The following is a 23,451-nucleotide window of genomic DNA, read 5'->3' on the forward strand; positions in this document are numbered from 1 at the left end:
TTAGGGAGCGGGGCGGCCGGGACCTGTGCTGGGGGAAAGGGGAGGTTGGCGGGGCTGGCAGGCTCCCTACCCTGCTCTGCGCCGCACCGGAAGTGGCGACATCCCTTGGCTGGTAGGCAGCGCTGTGGCCACACAGTTCTGCATGCTGCCTCCTCCCCGAGTACCGGTTCTGCAGCTCCCATTGGCCAGGAACCAGTCAATGGGAGTTGTGGGGGCGGTGCCTGCAGATGGAGGCAGTGCACAGAGTCCCCTGGCTGTGCCTCCTCCTAGGAGCCGAGGGATGTCACCACTTCTGAGGGATCCACCCATCCCCCCCAAGGTAAGCGCCGCCCAGAGCCCTCACCCCCTCCTGCGCCCCAAATCCCAATCTCCAACCCAAACTTCTGCTGCTGCTGGTGGTGGGCGGGGGAGGGGCAGTGGCCTAAGATTGCCCCAGCAGCGGCCTGCTGCTGCAGAAGTCACAGAGGTCACAGAATCCGTAACTTCTGTGACCTCCGTGACAAACTCGCAGCCTTAATAATAATCATAGTTGGGTTAAAAAAATGAGAACCTCATCTTCAAGCTCTCTGCTGCTTTTGACATGATAATGCTGATCACACACGTCTTATCACATTCTTCTTTGGCTTATGACATGGGGGAGATGAGGCTAGCACTGACAGTTTTTGACTCCACCTTCTTCCAATTATTTTCACATCTCCCCAATTATTCCTCCGGCATCTCTTTTGGTAGGTCCTCTTCCTCCTCTCTTCTGTTACCTGTGGGGCCCTTAAAACTCTGTACTTGCCCTCTTCCGCCTCTAAATATTGTCTGGGTGTATAAATACTACAGATAATTCTCAGATCGACCTTTCCAATTCTAATTTCTAGCCAATAGTACATCTCAGCCTGCATCTGACAGCCCTGTCAATGTGGCTCTCCATCAAGATAAATTTACTGCAGCCAAAACTGAACTCATGATAATTTCTTTCTGAAAGCCTCTCCCCTTCTCCAATTTTCTGCCACTGTTACCAGCATCTCCAGCCTTCCTCTCATTCAGGCCTGTAATGGGGCCTTTTGAAGAGAGAACGAGAGAGAAGAATCATCTCTGACTTCTCTCTTTCTTGCCCCAAATATTCAGGCAGGATCCAAAATTGTTGCTGCTTCAGCCTCCATAACATATCTACGGGGGAGAGAGGGGCGCTGACTAACTGCACGGCACACACAGACGAGACAAGCGCAGCGCGAGGCAGGGATCGTGTTTATGTCGCTGCCGACCGGGGGGGGACTACCCAGGCTCACGGTTGCTAATGGCAGCACGGGGGGGGGGAGATCTCCCGACAGCACAGCGGCCCAGGCGGGCCCGGCCCCGGCCCCGGCCCCAGCATCAGGCAAGGCGAGAGGGCGTCACGGCAACGCCCCGAGACTCACCCCAGCTTTTCCGGAGCCGCCGCGGGCAGCAACATGGGGGCCGCCATGTTGTGTAGGGAACGGGACGTCACATGATACGAAACCGGAAGAGGATAAAGCGGCGCCTTCCTTCCGTTTCCCTGGGTCAGGCGGAAGCAGGGACCGGTGAGTAAAATGACGCACGCACGCACGCACGCACAGGGACAAACGTGCGCATGGGGAGGGGTAGTGTCGGCTACACACGCACACTGGCTCGCGGGCTGCGGTGCGCGTGGGCGGCGTGCTGGGGCGGAGCGAAGGGACGGGGTGGCAGGCGGCGTTGGTGCAGTGATTTGATCCCAGACGGGGTGTGGCGTGCTCGTGCGCGCGCCTCTTTTCTGGGGGACCCATGAGCCCTCCGCGCGCTCGGCGTGTCACAAAGGGCCAGAAATACCCCTGGGGAGGGGTTAGCCGCGCGGGCACAGGTCGGTCCGGAGAGACGCGAGGCGCTGGCACGTCACAGCCACTCGCCCCCCCCTTCTCTTTGCTTGGCCAGATGGTTGGGTTCCTGCGCTCGCGCGCGCGCCCGCTACTACTGCCCCCGCCGCCTGTGTGCGCCGGGCCGCTGCTGCCGTGACTTGCGGGCAGGGGCCGGGGCCGAGCTGCGGAAGACAGGCCGAGCAAAGTGCGCGTGCGCTGGGGCTATTGTCACACCTACAGAAGGTGAATTGTTTGTGCCCAGCACCTGTGGCTGCATATTTTGCACAGAATGGATCTCAAAACCCTGGGGCCTCTTTCCAAGTTACTGCCTTTCACGTGTACATGACTGAATTCTGGTCATAAACTGCTCCGTGTGTACTTCCTGTTTCAATACCTGGCTGGGGGGGCGGGATTCTTACTGGTGCTAACAACTCTTACCCCATATTCTCTCTCACACACACGAGGAGGGTTTCCACACCCAGAACATTTCCAGCAAGGCATCCTCTCTGTCCAAATATCCAAATTCTATAGTCCTGGACAGATGTGCTCTGTACAGGGTGGCAGACACTACATGTGAAGTCCCTTCTTAGAGGGCCAAGTGGTGTTCAGCCACCTGAGACTGAGCAATAACAGGTCTGTGATGCCCTTAGATGTCCCGGGCTGCACGTGCGCTACACTGACTGGCTCAGCGTGTGTCTACCCTACGCCGACAGGTGCGGGTAACCCGTTGAACCCCATTCGTGTTGGGGATTGCAATTATTCCCCATGAACGAGGAATACATTTGAAGTGTCTCTCGGGGTGGGGGGTGGGGGGAGAAGAGGTGATATCTATTGTTAAGACGGTTTGGAACTACATCTACACAAGTCTGAGTGCAGGATCTGGGCATGTGCAGGAAATCCAAAACTTGGAATGGAGCCTGGTCAGGATGGTTGGAAGCTTCTAAGGCTGCTACATTTTTCCTCCTTGGAATCGAACGTTTATACTTAGGTTGTGGTTTTCTAAATATTATCTAAATAGCATTGAAAGAAAGGAGGCAAAAGCCTGTGTGTGTGTTTTGTTAGAATTATGGCACTAGCTACACCTTTGTCCCTTTTTGCTTTGCTGAGAGCACCCACCTCAAGTCTTGAGTCTCTCGTCCTTACCTCTTTTGGGGTGGAATCTTCTTAAACTGTTGGACCGGGACCGAGATACAGACTACACTGTGTACACCAATCACGTATTGCTCTGCAGGTCTGACTGGGTTTTGGGCACCTGCATTTCCTCCCTTCAGGAACCTTTGACTAGTAATGTAGACCCGCAGCATTCTTTTAAAAAAAAAATAGTAGTTGGAATAAGGCATTAGAAGGGAAAAAGGTATTTTAAAACAACAGTCTTCTGGTGTATTTAGTTTTATCTAACCTTATGCTTTGCTACAAGTTAAGTTAAATAAGCTATCCTGTTAAGTTACAGGAACAGAATAGAACCAATTTACATTCTGGCAAGTCCAGATCTTCTGGTGACCCACCTGGTCCCCACCCTACTGTTCTTCACCTCTTGCTTGTCTGAGGGTCTCTCATTCTGGTTCTCTTTGCACATTGTTTAAACTTTTTTGTTCTCTCAGTCAGCAGGAACATCCAGCAGGACATATCCATGACAGCTGCTCCATTTTTGAGCAGTTAGGCCCATCTGGTCTCAATGAATTCTAACCATTGGCCTGATTCAACATCCTCATCCACAGGGGTGAGGCAAACGGTCTGTGATCCGTGTTAAAGTAACAAAGGGGGGGTGGCCAACCTGAGCCTAAGAAGGAGCCAGAATTTACCAATGTACATTGCCAAAGAGCCACAGTAATATGTCAAGTATCAGAGGGGTAGCCGTGTTAGTCTGAATCTGTAAAAAGCAACAGAGGGTACTGGGGCACCTTTGAGACTAACAGAAGTACTGGGAGCATAAGCTTTCGTGGGTAAGAACCTCACTTCTTCAGATGCAAGTCACTTGCATCTGAAGAAGTGAGGTTCTTACCCACGAAAGCTTATGCTCCCAGTACTTCTGTTAGTCTCAAAGGTGCCACAGGACCCTCTGTTGCTTTTTAGTAATATGTCAGCAGCCCCACCGATCAGCACCTCCCCCACCCTCCCCGCACCTCCCGGTCAGCTGTTTCGTGGCCTGCAGGAGGCTCTGGGCAGGAGCAAGGGCATGGCAGGGAGGGGTTGGGAAGGGATGGAGTGGGGGCAGGGCCTGTGGCAGAGCCAGGGGTTGAGCAGTGAGCATCCCCTAGCATATTGGATAGTTGGCACCTGTAGCTGCAGCCCCGGAGTTGGTGCCTATACAAGGAGCCGCATATTAACTTCTGACGAGCTGCATGTGGCTCCGGAGCCACAGGTTGGCCACCCCTGCTCTAACATACCATCTTAGAAGTTAAGCACACTTATCATCCTTGCAATTGATACAGGTACTAGTAGTCATAGTTACTCATGTGTGTATACAGGGTCTACACACAATGCAATCCTTCTTGGTGCCTCTAGGATCACAATACACAATAAAAATATGTATCTGACCTCTTGGGAAGCAGCCACTCAAAAGTCAAAGAGCATGTTTAAAAAAAAAGCCAGACCTTTCTTTGTGTCTGTATTTCAGCAGTTGCTGAAACTTCCCATTATATAGGGTTGGGGCACCTTGTAATGGAGTCATTATGGTTTAATAAAACGGTATCAAAACCAGATCCCAGTTCTTAACTGTTTGTCACGTTTTTCATAGCTCAGTGGTTTGAGCATTGGCCTGCTAAACCCAGGGTTGTGAGTTCAATCCTTGAAGGGGCCATTTAGGGATCTGGGGCAAAAATCTGTCTGGGGATTGGCCCTGCTTTGGGCAGGGGGTTGGACTAGATGGCCTCCTGAGGTCCCTTCCAACCCTGATATTCTATGATCTATTTCAGTTGAGACAAAAACAAACCGGTACATCACCAAATCCAACAACAACTAAGCAATCTGTATATTCTGGTTGTTATCTCTGCAGCATCTCACCTGATGGCAGAAATTGGAGGGTCCATGTAGAACCTATCACACAGATATACAGGAGCTAAATATGCAAGTTATCAGATCTGTAGTTGCACATGTTGGAGATCAGATGTGTTTGGAAAAGCTCCTAATTCAAATACCCTTCTGTAGTAATGAATCAATTTCATTTGCCTGTGTTTGGAATATCCATTAACACTGCAAAGTGTAGATTAATATTCAGGTATAAACTATTGTGATACATCAACATGTGGATGCATGCTCCTGATATTCCCATAGCTATAGCGCAAAATTACCTTCCTCAGCTGCCAGCAATGAAGCATCCAATGATAGGTTTTATAAATTCATTCTAAATGGCTATGCTATCCACTATTTTCTTTGTCATAGTTCAGGGCAACTGCACTTGTATTTCTCCCTCTTCCCACTCCACCCCCAGTCCAGCAAAAGCACTCACTTTAGGCTCCTGGCTCCTCAGCGGTCAACTTTCTTGAGTGGAGACCCATGTCTCTCCCTCCTCCCACTCCACCCCCAGTCCAGCAAAAGCACTCACTTTAGGCTCCTGGCTCCTCAGCGGTCAACTTTCTTGAGTGGAGACCCATGTCTCTCCCTCCTGATCATGGGTTTTTCCAGGCTGCACAGTTCCCTACCTACACTGTCATATTCCCAGCAAGACACTGCCTAAACAGACTAGCATTTGTGCTTTGCTTTCTCTTTGAAGGCTATCAACAGCTGTAATTGCAAGCAGGTACAAGTTACCATACAGCTATCTCTAAACCACATTTATTCTTAAAGTGAAATAATTACAGAGAAAACCTATTGAAAACAATAAAAGAACCTACACACATGCTAAAAAGCTTGCCAGAGATTGCCCCAACTCCAACCTCAGGCTCTGGTAGGTGTCAGTCTTTCAAAACCCACAACAGGGTTTTCCCTATGGTTACGAGTTCTTAACTGTCTCAGAACTAGAACTACCATGAATAGTTCAGCCTTTCCTTTGTATAGCCTGGGCCTTTGATCTTGGCCACCAGGAATAGGTAATCAGCAGATAATGATCCTCTCATCAAGACTGAATTATAATCTAAATTTCTAAAATTATGCAAAGTAGCCACTTGCCACATACAACAATGAGGTATTTTGCTACACCGTTGGTGAGTGAATACTCATCGTGTACCTTTCGTTAGCAAACCACATTTTAGATTTTAGTGTGTCTTTCAAAAAAGCAAGCAACCAACAGCATCCAGCGTCTTTGTTATTCTGTTCTCCCAAACAGAATCTAAACAGCTAAATCTAAATAATGAGTTTGTTGCTCATTAGATGCAGCAGATGGCAGTAGTGTGTTTTTGAGAACTAATCAACTCCATAGACTCTCCAGAAAAGTTGTAAAAGACCTAATGCAGTGTATTTCTCAATTCTGGTATCTCCTGTTTAGTTATTGAGTTGCAATTAGGGTGACCAGACAGCAAGTGTGAAAAATCAGGACAGGGGGTGGGGGCAATAGGAGCTTATATAAGAAAAAGACCCCAAAATCAGGACTGTTCCTATAAAATTGGGACATCTGGTCACCCTAGCTACAATAGTAGTCAGTATGATAAATCTCTTAACTGAAATCCTTCAACAATAGACTATCAGGCATAGTTGCAAACCATCCTCCTTTGCACTATTCACAAGGCAATATTGCAAATTTCCTCCTCCATTCCTTTCAGTGATGAATTTCAGCATCCATTAGTTTATTATGATCACCCACTATAATCTTGGGAAAGAATCACTCCTAACACTTCATAACATACTTAGTTGTTAAAAAGATGATATTCTGCTCTCTGTGAATGCATATTATTTTATTGGGAAAAATATAATAGTGTAATTTCTGCCCACAAAAAACAAGTAACTGATTAGTCTGAAGTAGCTAGCAGTAAAGACAATCACCCAGTGAAAAAGCAGTCATCCATCCTTGCAATGTCTGTACAAAAATTACATTTATAGTTTAGTCTCATTTCACCATTTAATTTACCCCCTTTTATGTTTTATTTTATATATATATTCTCTATCCTTTGTTAAATACTCCCCAAAACTCATTCCATACAACCCAAATAATATGGTGATGTTGAAGTATTTATTGGTGCAAAAATGGACAAATATAACTTCTAGATCAGCATGTTCTATTTATGTAGCTAAAATAATCAAGTTTCCAATCACTAAGAATTCATCATCCATATTTTACAGAGCATAAGTTCCACTATACATAGTTCGTTTTAGCAGCAAGCTTCCAGTGGTCTGCAGAAGTCACCTCTCCAGCTTGCTTCACGATTCAGATTCAAAAGTATATTTCTAGATTCAGATTCAAAAGTATAATTATTTTACATCGACTTCCATAAAAAGTAACTCTACCCTTTCTTCCTCTACCAACACTCCACAGCTCCAAAGTTGCAACAGTAAATGCACATGAACATATTTTTGTCATGCTGTAATGCATTCCAGATCCATAGTATACATAAGCATATGACATTGTTCCTTGTAGCTAGATGGTAAAACTAGCATCCATAGCAAAAACAAAACAAAAAAACGATAATAGAGACAAATATTTAAAGGTTTATCCTTATTTGTAAGTAACAGTTTGATGTAGCTGGTTGATACAGGTTGTTACTGTATTTCAGATTATATTGCCTTCTATGCGCAAGCCTATATTTACTCAGGTATTTGTTAAATATAGCAAAATATTCCTCTGCAATATAAGTGTATTGTAACAAACATTCTAGTCTGCTTCAATTCTGTTTTGGTTCTTTTTCCATAGTAATCACTGTGGTATCTGATATTTATGATAAAACATTTTAATATGTCCCTTCACAGAACTGATTTTAAATGTGGTTAAGATTTTTCTCCCATGACAAATGAGATAATGTTGATATTAATACTGCTTTATATACTAGTGCTAAACAATGGCCCTTCAGAGATTACTGTTCTGTTCATCCAATGATTATGCACTACAGAAATGTTGATTAAAATTCAAGCTAACATGCTATAAGGTCTTGTTGTGTCTATGTATGGTATATACAAAACAGTAACATACAACGTAGATTTCAGCATGCATTGATTATACTGTACTGTGCAAAATAACAGAGTAGGGAAATGTTTTAGTCAAAATCATATTTCATTTGCACAACATGTTCTCTTAAATTTGTGCATGAAAAACAATACAGATAGTGACAATATACTACCTATGAACCATGTAGTAGAGAAATCACCTGCTGGGGCACACATTTATTATTTGGCCCATGTGAACTGGTATATACAGAATTGCACTTTTGTGTTCACGTGCCCAAAGCCCTGTGTCTCTACATTTTATTTGTACAAATACATTTTGAAATAGGCCTCATAGGCATATTTGGGAACATGTAGGATGAAATCCTGGTTCTACTAAAGTCAATGGAAGTTTTGCCATTAACTTCAGTAAAGCCAGGATCTCACTCCTGCTGTAGCCATGAGACTTGTCATTTTTTTAGTTGGGGGAAGTGGGATGGGGAGGATAGATGAGAAATGAAATCTGGGTAAATAGTGTGACTTTTGTTGACTTAGAAGATAAATTTTGATTTGCCATGTTTGTACCCCTTTTGATTTGCTTTGGTGGGTCATATGAATATTCCTGAAACATGGATTTCAGTTTAGAGGTAACAGATCAGCCATTTTAGCTAAATTATAAAAACTAAGTGTGACAGGGAAAAGAAGAAGAGCAGCTTCAGCAAATGTATGGGAAGTCACTACCCCACTTCTTTTTTCATCCTTAGTGTTTGTCCCATTGAGGCCGGTCCTTAATGCTGCTGTTTTTCACAGCAGAGTGCAGATTTCAAGGGAACACATGGTAATTTCTCGCTACAGAATTTATTTGTTGAAAAATAATTTGATTTATTTTTAATATAATTGAAAATGGGTCACTCCTTCCTTCATTTGCAGATACAATGGATATAGAGCTGCTTAAATAGATACAGATGTGAATGACCGATATCACTCAAACTGCACACTTCTACGAGCACAAAGAAAAGAGACAAGGTATGTTTAATTACATCTCCATCATTTTAATATGATCGGCGGCAGTTCAGCGGCAGGTGCTTCTCTTCTAGAGGGAGTGAGGGACTTGCTGCTCCTGAATTGCCGCAGGTGCCGCCCCTCTCCCTTGGCCGCCCCAAGCCCCTGCTTGTTAAGCTGGTGCCTGGAGTCGGCCCTGGGTCCATACTGCCTGTAGTTACATTTCCGTGAGTGATTAAATGCTGATAGTAGCACATTGATACTTTGCACGTAAGAGTTAATTTTTAGTCCTGAGTGGTAGTGATTAACTTTCTCAGAATTTAAAACTGTTAGTTGGTCAAACAGAAAAAACAGGATTAAGCACAGCTATAGCTATTAATTAACTTATATGACCGCTATCAATAAAGAGAGAAGGTGGAGTGAGGTAATATCTTTTATTGGACCGAATTCTGTTGGTGAGAGAGACAAGCTTTTAGTCTCTCTCACCAACAGAAGCTGGTCCATTCAAAGATACTACCTCACCCACTTTGGTCTCCGGATATTAGAGAAAGAACATGGCTACAACAACACTACACACAGATATCAATAAATACTTGTTTCTTGGGACTTTCCATTTCAAAGACATTTAAATGTGGGGAGGAAGCAGAATAGTACCTTGCTAAATCTACTTTAATTGTCACAGGAGATAACTGCAAATCAGAGTCATGTACCTACTTGAATGAATATCTCAGCCTTGCCTCGACATCCTTCATTTTGATTTTTAAGCTATACTTTTATGTATATACTTATAGATTGCATAGATATTTTTGAGGATTCTACTATTTAGAAATATCAGTTATCTTGTATTTTGAACCAGTCAGTCATATTCATTTTTAGGGAGGTTGTGGAATCTCCAGCATTGGAGATTTTTAAGAGCAGGTTAGACAAACGCCTGTCAGGAATGGTCCAGATAATACTTAGTCCTGCCACGAGTGCAGGGGACTGGACTAGATGACCTCTCGAGGTCCCTTCCAGTTCTATGATTCATACTAAATTATTTGCACCAGTTCAATGATATTTCTAAGAAGTTCATCAAATATCAGATTCTGCGTTGCTGTCTCTTGTAATTCAAAGATGGCTAAAAAGGATTTTCTCTCGTAAAGTCATTACAAAAGATGAACAGTTTCAAAACTTTGTATGTTGAATTTTCAAAATGTTTTTTAGATGCACCATATGTGCATCTAAAAATGTTATGTGAATGTTCTGACAAATGAACAATATGTAAACATATGAGTACACACATGTGCAAGCAGATTTACACATCAAACCAGAAGGGAAGAAGAGTGGGTTTGAAAAAGACTTGTACATGCATTTGAATTTCTAATTGAGAACATATGAAGGAGAATTACAAAACGGTCTGCTGATATGCTCAGCTTGTAACATAAAAAGGCATAAACTTGTGATACCCTAAATCTCCTGGTCTGTCTTAGAGCTGGAGGATGACGACTGTTCCATTTAGAAGGATTTCAAAATTTGGCTTCATTTCAAATTGGAGGAATTTTTTTTTTGTCCTGTTGATCAAAATGTTTTGTATCAACAAAATCAAAAAGTTTCATTTTGATTTCTGCTTTCTAAAACAATTATAATAAATTTGAAAAATGTAATTTGAAAATGAAAAATCAAAGCATTTTGTTCTAACAATATCAAAATAGAACGTTTATAGAGACTATTGTATCAACTTTATAAGCGTTATATGTCTTTCTGGGCTGGAAAACAACTGGTTTAAACAGCGCTTCAGTATGTGTGCGTGTGCGTACGTACGTAACTACATACGTAATGGGTTCCAGAAACAAGGAAGACAATCAGAAGCTAACCTTATTTTTGACAATATCTGATCCTGAGGTATTTGATGTGTTTAACAGTTTTCAGTTACTTCAGGTAGAGGAGGCTAACTAGAAAATGTATTACAGAAATTTGAGGAGTAATACACTTCATGTAAAATTGAAACATATGAGTTTTTTTTTTTTTAAACAAAGAGTACAAAAAGAAGGTGAAACCATAGAAGAGTTTGTGACTCATCTAAGGCTGAAAGAGCCAGTCATGCAATTTTGGGGAATACCTTGGATTGTAACTCTGGGGCACCTTCATGGGATGAGGGTGGACACCTCTCCCATCCTTTCTGGCTGAAGGGGTTGCTGTTGTGCCTGTTTGGTGTGCAGGATACAGTTTCCTGGCTGTACGTCTTAGGGAGCCGGCTGCCCCATTTCCAAGCATGACCACAGTCCAGACAAATAAAAAGGCAAACAAAGTAATTCTGCAGCCACAAAATAGTTGGGCTCACCTCACTTTTCTCTGCATGTGCTGTGAAGGTGGCTGGGTTCCTAACCCCTGCAGTCTGAGAGCCGCAGTCTGAGAGCCCCAGTTCGAGCACTCTGGGCTCAAATGAAAAGTAAAGTGAAGATGGTCCCTCCACACATCTCCAGAGGGCTCAGGTGGCAGAGGCTCTTCAGCAGCTTTTTGAGTAAGCAGCTGTGCTCTGTGGGGCTAGGGAGCTCTAGCTCTGCTTCCCTCCAAGCAGGGGTGTGCACAAAGGGGGGCAAGCAGGAGCACGGCCCCCCATTAATCTGCGGGGGCACAGAGCTCTTCCGACTTTCAGGCTTCAGCTAGGGTTACCACATTTGAAATGCAAAAAACCTGGCATCCCTCCCCACCACAGGGCAAGCCTGCCACAACCCTAACCCCCCAATCACGAGGTAACTCCGCAACCATCCATTCTCCGCACTCACACGACTTGGACCCCTCTCTCACACATGTGCAGTGCACTTGTGTGTTGGTGGGTAGATAGCTGCTGTATTTTCAACAGTTTTGATCTGTTATCGCTTAAACTGCAGAACTGGGAACACTGCAGCATCTTTAGCTGTATGCAGAAACTTTTAACATTAGATATCCCAGTATATTGTGATAGTAATGCAAATCTTTGGATCCATGTGTAAAAAAAAACAGCAGATTAAATTATTTTTCTGGCAACTGACAAATCCATAAAAAAACATCCAGTCCAGTCAAATACCGGCCAGGTGGTAACCCTAGCTGTGGCAGGGTCACAGAGTTCCTCTGGCACCGAGGCTGCAGCAGGGAGAGGGAGCTCCTCCAGCCCTGGGGCCATGATGGGAGCTGACAGCTCCTCCAGCCCTGGAGTTCTGTGGGGGCACAGCTCTGGCCCCATGGCCAGAGAAGCGCGCTCTCTCTCTCTCTCCTCACCATGGCCCCATGGCCAGAGGACCGCACACGCTCTCTCTCTCTCTGTGCTGTGGCTTCGGAGCCAGAGGAGCTGTCTGACCCTGCCGCAGCCAAGTACTTGTGGATACATTTATTTAGATGGCTCCACAGCACATAGATTTTCATTGAAATGGTGAGTGTACTGCTGTGTATTTCTATGCATATGATGTATGTGCATGTGTCAATAGGGTTTAATGTATATGATATGTGGGTGTTTAACGTGCCCCTCCCCAAGCAGTCAAATTTAAATTCCTGCGCATGCCCCTGCTTCTAAGTGCCACCTGCACTGGGCTGGGATCCTCCCTCTTAAGGAGCCTCCCCTATCCTGCTGCAGCAGGCCCCATAGGTACAACAGGTTGAGGCTGATCGTTCCCAGAGAGTTCTTTAATCCTTTCCTGACCAGGGTGAGAACCTATCCCACCACAGGGCATTGAGTCCTTATTAAGAGACCAGATTGTGATTAGGATCTGGAACAAACGTCTCAGAGAGAAGTATCAGAGGGGTAGCCGTGTTAGTCTGAATCTGTAAAAAGCAACAGAGGGTCCTGTGGCACCTTTGGGACTAACAGAAGTATTGGGAGCATAAGCTTTCGTGGGTAAGAACCTCACTTCTTCAGATACAAGCTTTCGTGGGTAAGAACCTCACTTCTTCAGATACAAGAAGTGAGGTTCTTACCCACGAAAGCTTATGCTCCCAATACTTCTGTTAGTCCCAAAGGTGCCACAGGACCCTCTATTGCTTGTCTCAGAGAGAGACTACCAAAAGACCAGAATTAACACTTGACAAAGCAATTAGAATTTGCCAAGAAGCAGAAATCGCTCAGTCCAGAATGAAGCTTATGGAGCATGAACAGTGCTCTGATACTGTAGACATGATAGAGAATCCAAAATATAACAAGAAAAGAAACCTGAGGCAGAAAGCCGTGTGGAGCTCAGAGTCCAGCAAAAACAGTACATTAAGCTGTACAATCTGTGACAGTCAAGACAATGCCCAGCATATGGGAAAAGGCGCAAGACATGAAATTGATTACATCACTTTGCAAGAGTTTTCAAGCACCAGCACAGTATGCACAAAGAGGACGGTGACCGCACCACTAGCTTCTTTTTAGGAGCAGTGGACATTGTTGCAGTAGAAAACAATTGAACTGTCAATCTGAAAGAAAATGGGACATTTATTACTTTTAAGTTGGCCACTGGTGCACAAGACAATGTGTTGCCAGAAACAGTGATGAAAGCTCTAAAAGAAAAGCCACAGATTGTGGAGTGTAAATGGGTGAAACTCCAGGCTTATGGTGGTGAGTATATTACCACTAGAGATATATGTGAACTAAATGTGTGGGTAAATAACAAATTGGAAAAGATATAATTTGTAGCAGTACCAGGGAAAACAGCACCTATTGTTGGGTTAAAAGTGTGTCAAGCCCTTGATCTCATCAAGATGGTGCGTTCATTGGACACCAAAGCAGTTGAAGAAGAGTTTGAGGATGTCTTCCATGGGATAGAGAAGCTCTCACCAGAGTACAGAATAGAGCTGAAAGAGCCCATGCACCCCACCTTCAGCCTCAGGCAGAAACTAAAAGATGTGTCAGATAGGCTCATTACTCTAGGAATCATAATATGAATAGAAAATCAACAGAGCAGGTACACTTGTTGGTCATTCTGAAAAAAGACTGAGCCCTTCACTTTGGTATAGACGCAAAAGATTTAAATATGTAAAAGGGAACATTTTCCACTACATGCAACAGAAGAAATTTTTGGGGAGATGGCTGATGCCAGATTTTTTCAGTTTGATGCATCAACAGGATCCTGACAGATGCCCGTACAAAAACAGGACACATTTATGCACATTCAACATCCCTATTAGGAGACACTGTTTCCACAGATTGCCATTTGGATTGTGTTCGACACCCAAGGTGTTTCACTGGAAAAGACAGCAAATTTTTCATGGTATAGAAGGTGCTAAGGCTTACATAGATAATTGTTTTGATTGGGGGGGGGGGGGAAGAGAACAATAGATGAGCATGACCAGAGGCTCTAAGCAACCTTGGAAAGAACTAGAGCTGCTGGGATAAAGATAACCGAAATATAAATGCCATGTAATGGAAATAGCATATCTGGGAGAGAAGAGAGAACAGCAAAGTGAACAGGTAGATCACAGGAAGGATGAGGCCATCACCAACATGCCTGCCCAAATAGCCCAGGAAAAGGTACAACAATTTCTTGGAATGGTGAACTAATAGTTCAGAACTATATAGGGAAATTTGTACCTAATCTAGCTGCCTGAACCAGCAACCTGAAAATACTCCGGTGCAAAGATGTCCAATGAACATGGGGTGCAAATCTTAAGGATTTTGAGAAACTGAAGTGAATTAAAGAAGCCCCACATCTGAGGTACAGTGAGAGTAAGCACAAAAGTAAGTTGTCCACAAATGACTTCAAGGAGAATAGGTGCAATCCTCTTACAGTAGTACTGTAGAACCTCAAAGTTATGAACACCAGAGTTACAAACTGACCAGACAACCACATGCCTCATTTGGAAACTGAAGTACACAATCAGGCAGCAGCAGAGAAAACAAACAAAGAAAATACCGTACAGTACCGTGTTAAAAAAAATAAAGGGAAAGTAGCATTTTTCTTCTGCATACTAAAGTTTCGAAGCTGTATTAAGTCAATATTCAGTTGTAAACTTTTGAAAAAACCATAATGTTTTGTTCAGAGTTACGAACATTTCAGAGTTACATACAACCTCCATTTCCAAGGTGTTTGTAACTCTGAGATTGTACTGTGTAGTCAAAGTTGGAGACCAGTGGCTTGTGTCACAGGCACTAATAAAAACTAAGTGTCAGTATGCTCAAATAGAGGAGGTGGCTTTGGCCTTAGGTAACGGATCTAAAAAGTTTCATGTCTTTATTTATGGGAGGCCTGCGTTATCTGAAATTGAAACTGTAACGATGCTGCCTTTGGTGGGTCACTTCTGAGAGTATCAGTTCAGGACAAATTGCGTAGAGCAGAGCACTTACAGCTTGAGGCTGGGGTTCCTTTGCACACCAAGGCAAACCAAACCAGCCAAACAGAGAAGACTTCAGTTTTACCCTGCTGGCTATCCAGAAGTCATACAAGCAATTCCCTTAGACACTCCAGTTTCCCAGTATCACCACCAGTGCCACCAGTTATGGGGACGAATGGTTATGAAAACCAATACCTCAGTAAAAGAAAAAAGGTTCTCCCCTTCCCAAAGGACCAAGCCCAGACCCAGGTCAATATACAAGTCAGATCTTACCCACAAATCACGCTGTTGCCAATCCTTTAGAATCTAAAATCTAAAGATTTATTCATAAAAGGAAAAAGATATAGGTGAGAGCTAGAATTGGTTAAATGGAATCAATTACATACAGTAATGGCAAAGTTCTTGGCTCAGGCTTGTAACAGTGATTGAATAAACTGCAGGCACAAATCAAGTCTCTGGAGTACATCCTCAGCTGGGATGGGTCATTCAGTCCTTTTGTTCAGAGCTTCAGTTTGTAGCCAGGTTTCTCCAGAGGTCAGAAACAGGATTGAAGACAACACGGAGGGGTTTACAGGGCCTTTTATATTCTCTGCCCATGGAAGGACCCCTCTTTGTTCTTACTGTAGAAAATCACAGCAGCAAGATGGAGCTTGGAGTCACATGGGCAAGTCACATGTCTATGCATGACTCAGTTGGCAGGCCCACGCCTTGATTACATGTTAATTTGAACGTTCCCAGGAAAGCACAGATTTGGATTGGCGTCTCCCAAAGTCCATTGTCAGTTAAGTGTTTCTTGATTGGGCACTTACTGAGAATAGTTCCTCCTCAAGAAGCTTGACCAAATGCTTTACTGAGGCTACTTAGAATAAAAACCCATTGAGATACAAGTACGTAGCCAATATTCACAACTTCAACTACAAAAATGATAAATACATATAGATAGCATAATCATACCCAGCAAATCATAACCTTTCCATAGACACCTTACACGACAACCTTTGTACAATATTTGCGGCAAATATATAACAGTGGTTGCAACAATGATCTATACGGCACAGGTTATGTCAATAACGTCACACCCACTTATTGCCGTTGCCAAAGAAGACTTGCAAACATCCCCCTGGGAATACAGAGATCAATTTTTCAGCCACAAATGTATGATTTTCAAACTGAATACAAACCTCTAAGAGATTAGGTGGTTGCAGACACACACTGTAGAGCATTTGACAAAAATGCAGTGAAGCAAAGTCCAGAGCTAGAGTTAGTACATGTCAACCTCCTTTTAAAAAAACAACACCCCTGTGTCTGGACTCAGACGAATTGTAGATTGTGATTGCCAGAGGTACTGCTCAGGATGAGACCCTGCAGAAAGTCATTGTTTTAATAGGGTGGTCAAGGCAGTTTAGTCCCAGCCCCTATTTATCAGTTTAAGGGGAAGTTGTCAGTATTAGATGGGATTTTATTTAAAGGCACCAGGATGGTGATTCCTAAGGTGTTGCAGAAAAATGTTAAAAAGGGTACATGAAGGTCATTTCATGATTCAAAAACCTAAGAGAACGTCAAAGACACTTTATACTGGCCTCAAATGAGCAGTGACACTGAGGAAGCAGTTTACTGCATATGTCAAAAATACATGGCAAGTCAAATAAGAGCTCATGTTGGTGGCACAGGAAAAATGGACCCCTTGGAAAAAAGTAGTCCGGTGTTGTTGTGCTGTTTTGTTGGTTGGTTGTTAGTTTTTTCCAGCCAACACACACACAAAAAAAGTACTTGTTCTGGACTGTTTATTCACCCTTCCCTGAGAGAGCTTTCCTATAAAATATTGCAACTAAACAGGTGATTGTACGTATCAGATCTGTTTTTGCTAGACAAGGTATACCTGGCATAGTAATGTCTGCCAGGGAGCCACAGTTTCGTGGACATGAGTTTAAGCAGTTTGCAGTGAAGTACAGGCTTGGACATGTAACTGATAGTTCCCATTATTCCCAGTCCAACTGGTTGATGGAAAATGGTGTCAAAATAATAAAGCACCTACTGAAAAGGGATGCAGAGTCAGATTCTGACCCACATTTAACACTGTTTAATTACAGAATGGGCACCAATAAAGCATGGGCTGTCACCTGCTGACATTTTGTTCAACGGAAGACTGAAAACAAGAATGACCGATGTCAGAGTCACTGAAGACTTGCAAATGTATAAACAGACAGATAAGGCAAAACAAAAAAATCAGTCTGATTTGTGGTCCTGGGAGCTGCCACCACTTCATGAAAATGATGTTGGGCATCTCTGTGATGGGAAACAGTGTTAAATAAATGTGCTTGTTAAATAAATGTGCTTGCTTAGAAAGGGCTGTGTAGTAACTTATAATGTTTGGCAGTTACGGCTCTTATGCCTTGGGAAAGAAAGGAATGCACAGACACTGGCCTATTTAGGCAGTCTGATTTGCTGAAGATATCACAATGTAGGCGCAGCCTGGGCAAAAGACCTGGTCAGGAGGGTGACAGTCTGTAACCCCATATTCACCCCTTTCACCGGACTATGATACATTTTGGACAAATTTTGCCTTGTGAGGTATAATTTGAAAACTCATAATTTTCTGATTATTGTCCTGGTAAAATATGTTTGGCAACACTGAATGTAAAGCTATAAGAGTCCTCCATATAGTATTAAGATATGTTCCATGTCTGAGGGGAGCAACCATAAACGAGTTCCTCAGAGACAAAAGGCTAGCCAACGCCTAAGCCAGGTGTCAACAAAATCAAATGGACCATCACCTGGTTAAGTGGTTATTCTTTGGCAGGAAAGAGGATGTGGGTGAAAATCTACATCTTGACAAAGAAACAGATGGGGTTTCCTGTCCACACAGGCTTTCTGTCTCCTGCTCATCAGCTGGAGATGGTTCTTGAAGAAGAGAAAGAATTATAAGAGGACAGAGGAGACATCCCATATGATTCCTCCTTGTCTTTCTACGGCACTTAACACTTGAAGAACAAAGAAAACAGCATCGGACTGGGGGAGGGATCCTGACTGAAGGAGATTCAGCCAGTAAGACAGCTAAAACATGCAATGAAAGCGACATTTGCTTTGAATTCACTTAGCTTAATAAATTAGGTATTAGTTTCACTTTACTTTTATTTTCTTGTAACTGGTTCTGACTTTTATGCCTCATTTCTTGTAGTCACTCAAAATCTATTTTTCTGTAGTTAATAAACTTGTTTTACTGATTTATCTAAGTCACTATGTTTGGATTGATGTGTTGGGTAAACTCCATTTGGGATAACAGGATTCGTGCATATAATTTTCTATTAATAAAACGACAAACTTTATATGAGCTAGTATTGTCCAGGAGGGTACTGGGCAGTACAAGACACACATTTCTGGGGAAAGTGTGGGACTGTAAATTTGCTGATGTTGCTCTGCAGCCAGGGCCGGCTCCAGGGTTTTGGCCACCCCAAGCAGCCAAAAAAAAAAAAAAAGTCGCGATCTGCGGCGGCAATTTGGCGAGAGGTCCTTTGCTCCCAGCGGGAGTGAGGGACCGTCCGCCGAATTGCCGCTGAATACCTGGACGTGCCGCCCCTATCCGGAGCGGACGCCCCAAGCACCTGCTTGCCAGGCTGGTGCCTGGAGCCGGCCCTGTCTGCAGCATAATTAATGAATGGCTGGCTATAGCACTCATACAATATAACTGGGGGTAACTTACATGCTGGAGACTGTGTGTGAGTAGACCAGGCGTGGTAGCTCTCACAGAGAAGCAGTGTAAAAGGCATCCCAGGTTGGAGAATTGAGGGGACACAGCTGTTCATCAGTCCAGATTGTACCCTGGGGTAATGTCACAGAGGGAGAGAGATGCTGGTCGCTGCCCAAGAGAGGTGATGACTGAAGAGCCAGGAACTTAGGCTAGGTCTACACTCCGGGGGGAGGGTGGGGGTCGACCTAAGATACGCAACTTCAGCTACGTGAATAGCGTAGCTGAAGTTGCGTATTTTAGGTCGACTTACCTGGCTGTGAGGATGGCGGCGAGTCGACCACTGCCGCACCGCCGTCGACTCCGCTTCCGCCTCTTGCCGTGCTGGATTTCCAGAGTCGACAGCAGAGTCATCGGGGATCGATTTTATCGCGTCTTCAATAGACGCGATAAGTCGATCCCCAATAGATCGATTGCTACCCGCCGATCCAGCGGGTAGTGAAGACGTGCCCCTAGAGTGGATGCCTTTGGTAGACCATGGAGCGGGAAATACAGGTGCAGTTGCCCTGAACTGTGACACTGAAAATCTTTGAAAATTTTTGTGTGCTCTCCTTTTGATGCACATGCATAAATCCTGTTAGTCTGAACCATCATTAAAAATGAATACACCAGTTCCTTTGTTTTCATATGCACAAATATGCATCTGAGCAGACAACAGAATCAATAAGTGCGTACTCAAAATTAGCTGGCTGGGAACAGTAAACAGCTTCAGAAATTGGGAAAGCAATTTTTTTGCAGCAGGTGGCTATTTCCAAAAACAAGATTAAATTAATAGATGAGATAGTTCTTAGTTATCTGGAAATCCAAGTATCCTATCAGTAAAATAATCAATATTTCAGTACTGTGATGAAGTAAACATTTTCTTTACTAATAACTCCTGAGAGAGATGTTGAACTCACAGTTTCAGGGCTTAATCCTTAGTGCTGAGGGAGCAATGCAAAAATAGCGCTAAGCCATCTTTTTGCCATTCCCAGTTCTGGGGCCTACTGGGTGCCGAACCAGCTCCCAGCATTAATCGGAACAGCCACAGGGAGAATGCAAAGGGATGGGGGAATAAAAGAATCCCTTCTTACTCCCTGGCTTGTAAAGATTGCATAAATGCTTGAAGTAACACATTTAAATATTCCACATCTATCCCCTATTTCTTTCTTTGACATCCTGGAAAAGTGTAGAAAATATATAACAATAATATTTTCATACATATGTGCATACATACATATATATATAATATGAATATTTACATATTCAACATGAATACATACTCTCCTATTTAAATCCTGCAATTTCTTTTTTTCTCTTACTTCAGTTACCATTGCAGTGGTCTTCCAATAGTTAGGAAGGCAGTTCTCAGCCTTGAGCTTTTTTCAGTTCAGGGTGGTATCAGATGTAATCCTGCATTTCACCTCCAAATTCCTGCCTTGAGCATGTCACTTCAGCAAGGTGCCTGAACTAGGCAGCAACAAGAATCCTAAAGATTTCATCAGCTAGATCTCCTGCATGGTGATTGCTCTACGCTAGTACTAAGCCGTTGTGCTGACTGAAGCTTCACATTTCATAACTTGTCTGTGTGAAAGGAATATGATCTGTAATTTATGGTATGTGGTCTTGTTTCTTTTATGAGAGTGGAAAGACGTCCTTTGGGCAAGGCCATCCTTTCGGCCACATTATTCCTTGTCATGGAATAAAGTAGTGGAAACTTTTAAAATACACCATAATAGAGGCTCAAATTACATGAATAACCCAATTAAAAAACACAGGAAGAAGACCAAAAAAGTGCCACCGTGGCTAAACAACAGAGTAAAAGAAGAGGTAAGAGGCAAAAAGGCATCCTTTAAAATTTTAAATTTAAATCCTACTGAGGAAAATAGAAAGGAGCAGTTCAAGTGTAAAAGTATAATTAGGCAAGCCTAAAAAGAATTTGATGAGCAACTAGCCAAAGACTCAAAAATTATCAGCATGAAATATTTTAAGTAGGGCTGCCAATTAATAACAGTCAATGCATGCGATTAATGCAAAACAAATTAACTAGATGAAAAGAAATAGTCGTGATTAATTGCAGTTTTAATTGCACTGTTAAACAATAGTAGAATACCAATTTAAATATATTATAAATATTTGTGGATGTTTTTCTACATTTTCAAATACATTGATTTCAATTACAACATAGAATACAAAGTGTACTGTTCTTACTTTATATTATTATTTTTAATTACAAATATTTGCATTGTAAAAAAGATAAAAGAAATAGTATTAATTTTTCAGTTCACCTCATATAAGTACTATAGTGCAATCTCTTTATCATGAAAGTGAAACTTACAAGTATAGATTTTTTTAACCTAACTGCACTGAAAAACAAAACAATGTAAAACTTTAGCGCCTACAAGTCCACTCAGTCCTACCACTTGTTCAGCCAATCGCTAAGACAAACAAGTTTGTTTATATTTACGGGAGCTAATGCTGCCCACTTCTTATTTACAATGTCACCTGAAAGTGAGAACAGGCGTTTGCATGGCACTGTTGTAGCCAGTATTGCAAGATATTTACATACCAGATATGCTAAATATTTGTATGTCCCTTCATGCTTCAACAAACTGATAAATTAAACAGTAATAAGTCACCAGAACCAAGCGGTACTCACCCAAAAATTTTGAAGGAACTCAAATATGAAATTGCAGAACTATTAAGTGTGGTATGTAACCTATTATTTAAATCAGCTTCTGCATCAGATGACAGGCAGATAGCTAAAATGACACCAATTCTTAAAAAAGGCTCCAGAGGCAATCCTGGAAATTACAGGCTGGCAAGCCTAACTTCTGTACCAGGCAAATTGGTTGAAACTATAGTAAAGAACAGAATTATTCGGACACATAGATGAACATGATTTGTTGGGGAAGAATCAACACGGCTTTTGTAAAGGGAAATCATGCCTCACCAATCTATTAGAATTATTTGAGGGGGTCAACAAACGTGGACAAGGATGATCCAGGAGATATAGTATACTTGGACTTTCAGACAGCCTTTGACAAGGTCCCTCACCAAAGGCTCTTAACCAAAGTAAGCAGTCATGGGATAAGTTGGAAGGTTATTTAATTGATCAGTAACTGGTTAAAGCACAGGAAACAAAGGATAGGAATAAATGGTCAGTTTTCAGAATAGTGAGAGGTAAATAGTGGTGTCTCCCAGGGATCTGTACTGGGACCAGTGCTGTTCAACATATTCATAAATGATCAAGAAAAAGGGATAAACAGTGAGGTGGCAAAATTTGCAGATGATACAAAATTACTCAAGATAGTTAAGTCCAAAGCAGACCGCAAAGAGTTACAAAGGGATCTCACAAAACTGGGTGACTGGGCAACAAAATGGCAGATGAAATTCAGTATTGATAAATGCAAAGTAATGCACACTGGAAAACGTAATCCAGAGCTAAACGAGCTGTTCCAACTCAAGAAAGAGATTTTGGAGTCATTGTGGATAGTTCTCTGAAAACATCTGCTCAACATGCAGTGGCAGTCAAAAAAGCTAACAGGATGTGAGGAACCATTAGGAAAGGAATAGATAATAATACAGAAAATATGTCACTATATTAATCCATGGTACGCCCATATCTTGAATACTGCATGCAGTTCTGGTTGCCTCATCTCAAAAAAGATATATTAGAATTGGACAAGGTACCGAGAAGGGCAACAAAAATTATTGAGGGTCTGAAACAGCTTCCATGTGAGGAGAGATTCAAAAGGCTGGGACTTTTCAGCTTGGAAAGGAGATACTAAGGTGGGATATGATAGAGTTCCATAAAATTGTGAATGGTGTGGAAAAAGTGAATAAGGAAATGTTATTCACCCCTTCACGTAACAGAAGAACCACGAGTCTCCCAATGAAATTAATAGGCAGCAGGTTTAAAACAAACAAAAGGATGTACTTCTTCACACAACACAGAGTCAACGCAGTGAACTCATTGCCAGAGGATGTTGTGAAGGTCAAAAATATATTGGGGTTCAAAAAAGAACTAAAGTTCATGGAGGATAGATCCTTCAATGGTTATTAGTCAAGATGGTCAGGGATGCAACCCCATGCTCTGGGTGTCTCTAGCCTCTGACTGCTAGAAGCTGGGAGTTGATCACTAGATGATTGCCTATTCTGTCCATTCCTTCTGAAGCACTTGGCATTGACCACTTTCAGAAGACAGGATATTGGGCTAGATGGCCCATTGGTCTGATCCAGTATGGCCGTTCTTATGTTCTTATGTTTATCTTAAGGCCATTTGTCAGGCAAATCGAACCTTCTAGCTAACCTTGGTTGCAGTTTCCTTCAGAACTTGTCAACATTGCACAATGGCAGCACAATGCAACTTCACATCCTATGAGTGACAGCACATCACACAGCTACTAGACCTGCAGGTTGGCTTTGAATTAAGTACCTTATGATCTCAGACATTTTTGGTATATGTTGGAGATCATGACCAAAAAGACCAGAAAGTATAGCTATGGCTAGCATATGAAGTTTTCTGATTGTTTTAGGAAATAGCTTGGAGGAAGAAAATTAAATGTGTCTTATCTCTTTCTTTGCTAAAGAGAAAAAAGCAAATAGAAA

General features: G+C 42.8%; 1 protein-coding gene and 1 long non-coding RNA gene across 2 annotated transcripts in view; one reads left to right on the forward strand and one right to left on the reverse strand.

Annotated features, from left to right (window-relative positions):
* Window positions 1-1,539, reverse strand: part of ZRSR2 (zinc finger CCCH-type, RNA binding motif and serine/arginine rich 2) — a 31,689-nt gene extending 30,150 nt beyond the window's left edge. Inside the window, exon 1 of the mRNA XM_005287779.4 lies at window positions 1,407-1,539. Within this exon, the coding sequence (XP_005287836.2) occupies window positions 1,407-1,453 (47 nt within the window). The 5' untranslated portion in view covers window positions 1,454-1,539. The remainder of the gene's footprint in view (window positions 1-1,406) is intronic.
* LOC135980395 (uncharacterized) lies at window positions 1,478-18,292 on the forward strand. The gene is made up of 3 exons (XR_010597484.1): window positions 1,478-1,550; window positions 8,784-8,879; window positions 17,207-18,292. It is a non-coding gene; the product is annotated as an uncharacterized LOC135980395 (long non-coding RNA).
* The last annotated feature ends 5,159 nt before the right edge of the window (window positions 18,293-23,451 follow it).

The sequence above is a fragment of the Chrysemys picta genome, chromosome 1 (genome assembly GCF_011386835.1).
Source record: "Chrysemys picta bellii isolate R12L10 chromosome 1, ASM1138683v2, whole genome shotgun sequence".
NCBI lineage: Eukaryota > Metazoa > Chordata > Testudines > Emydidae > Chrysemys > Chrysemys picta.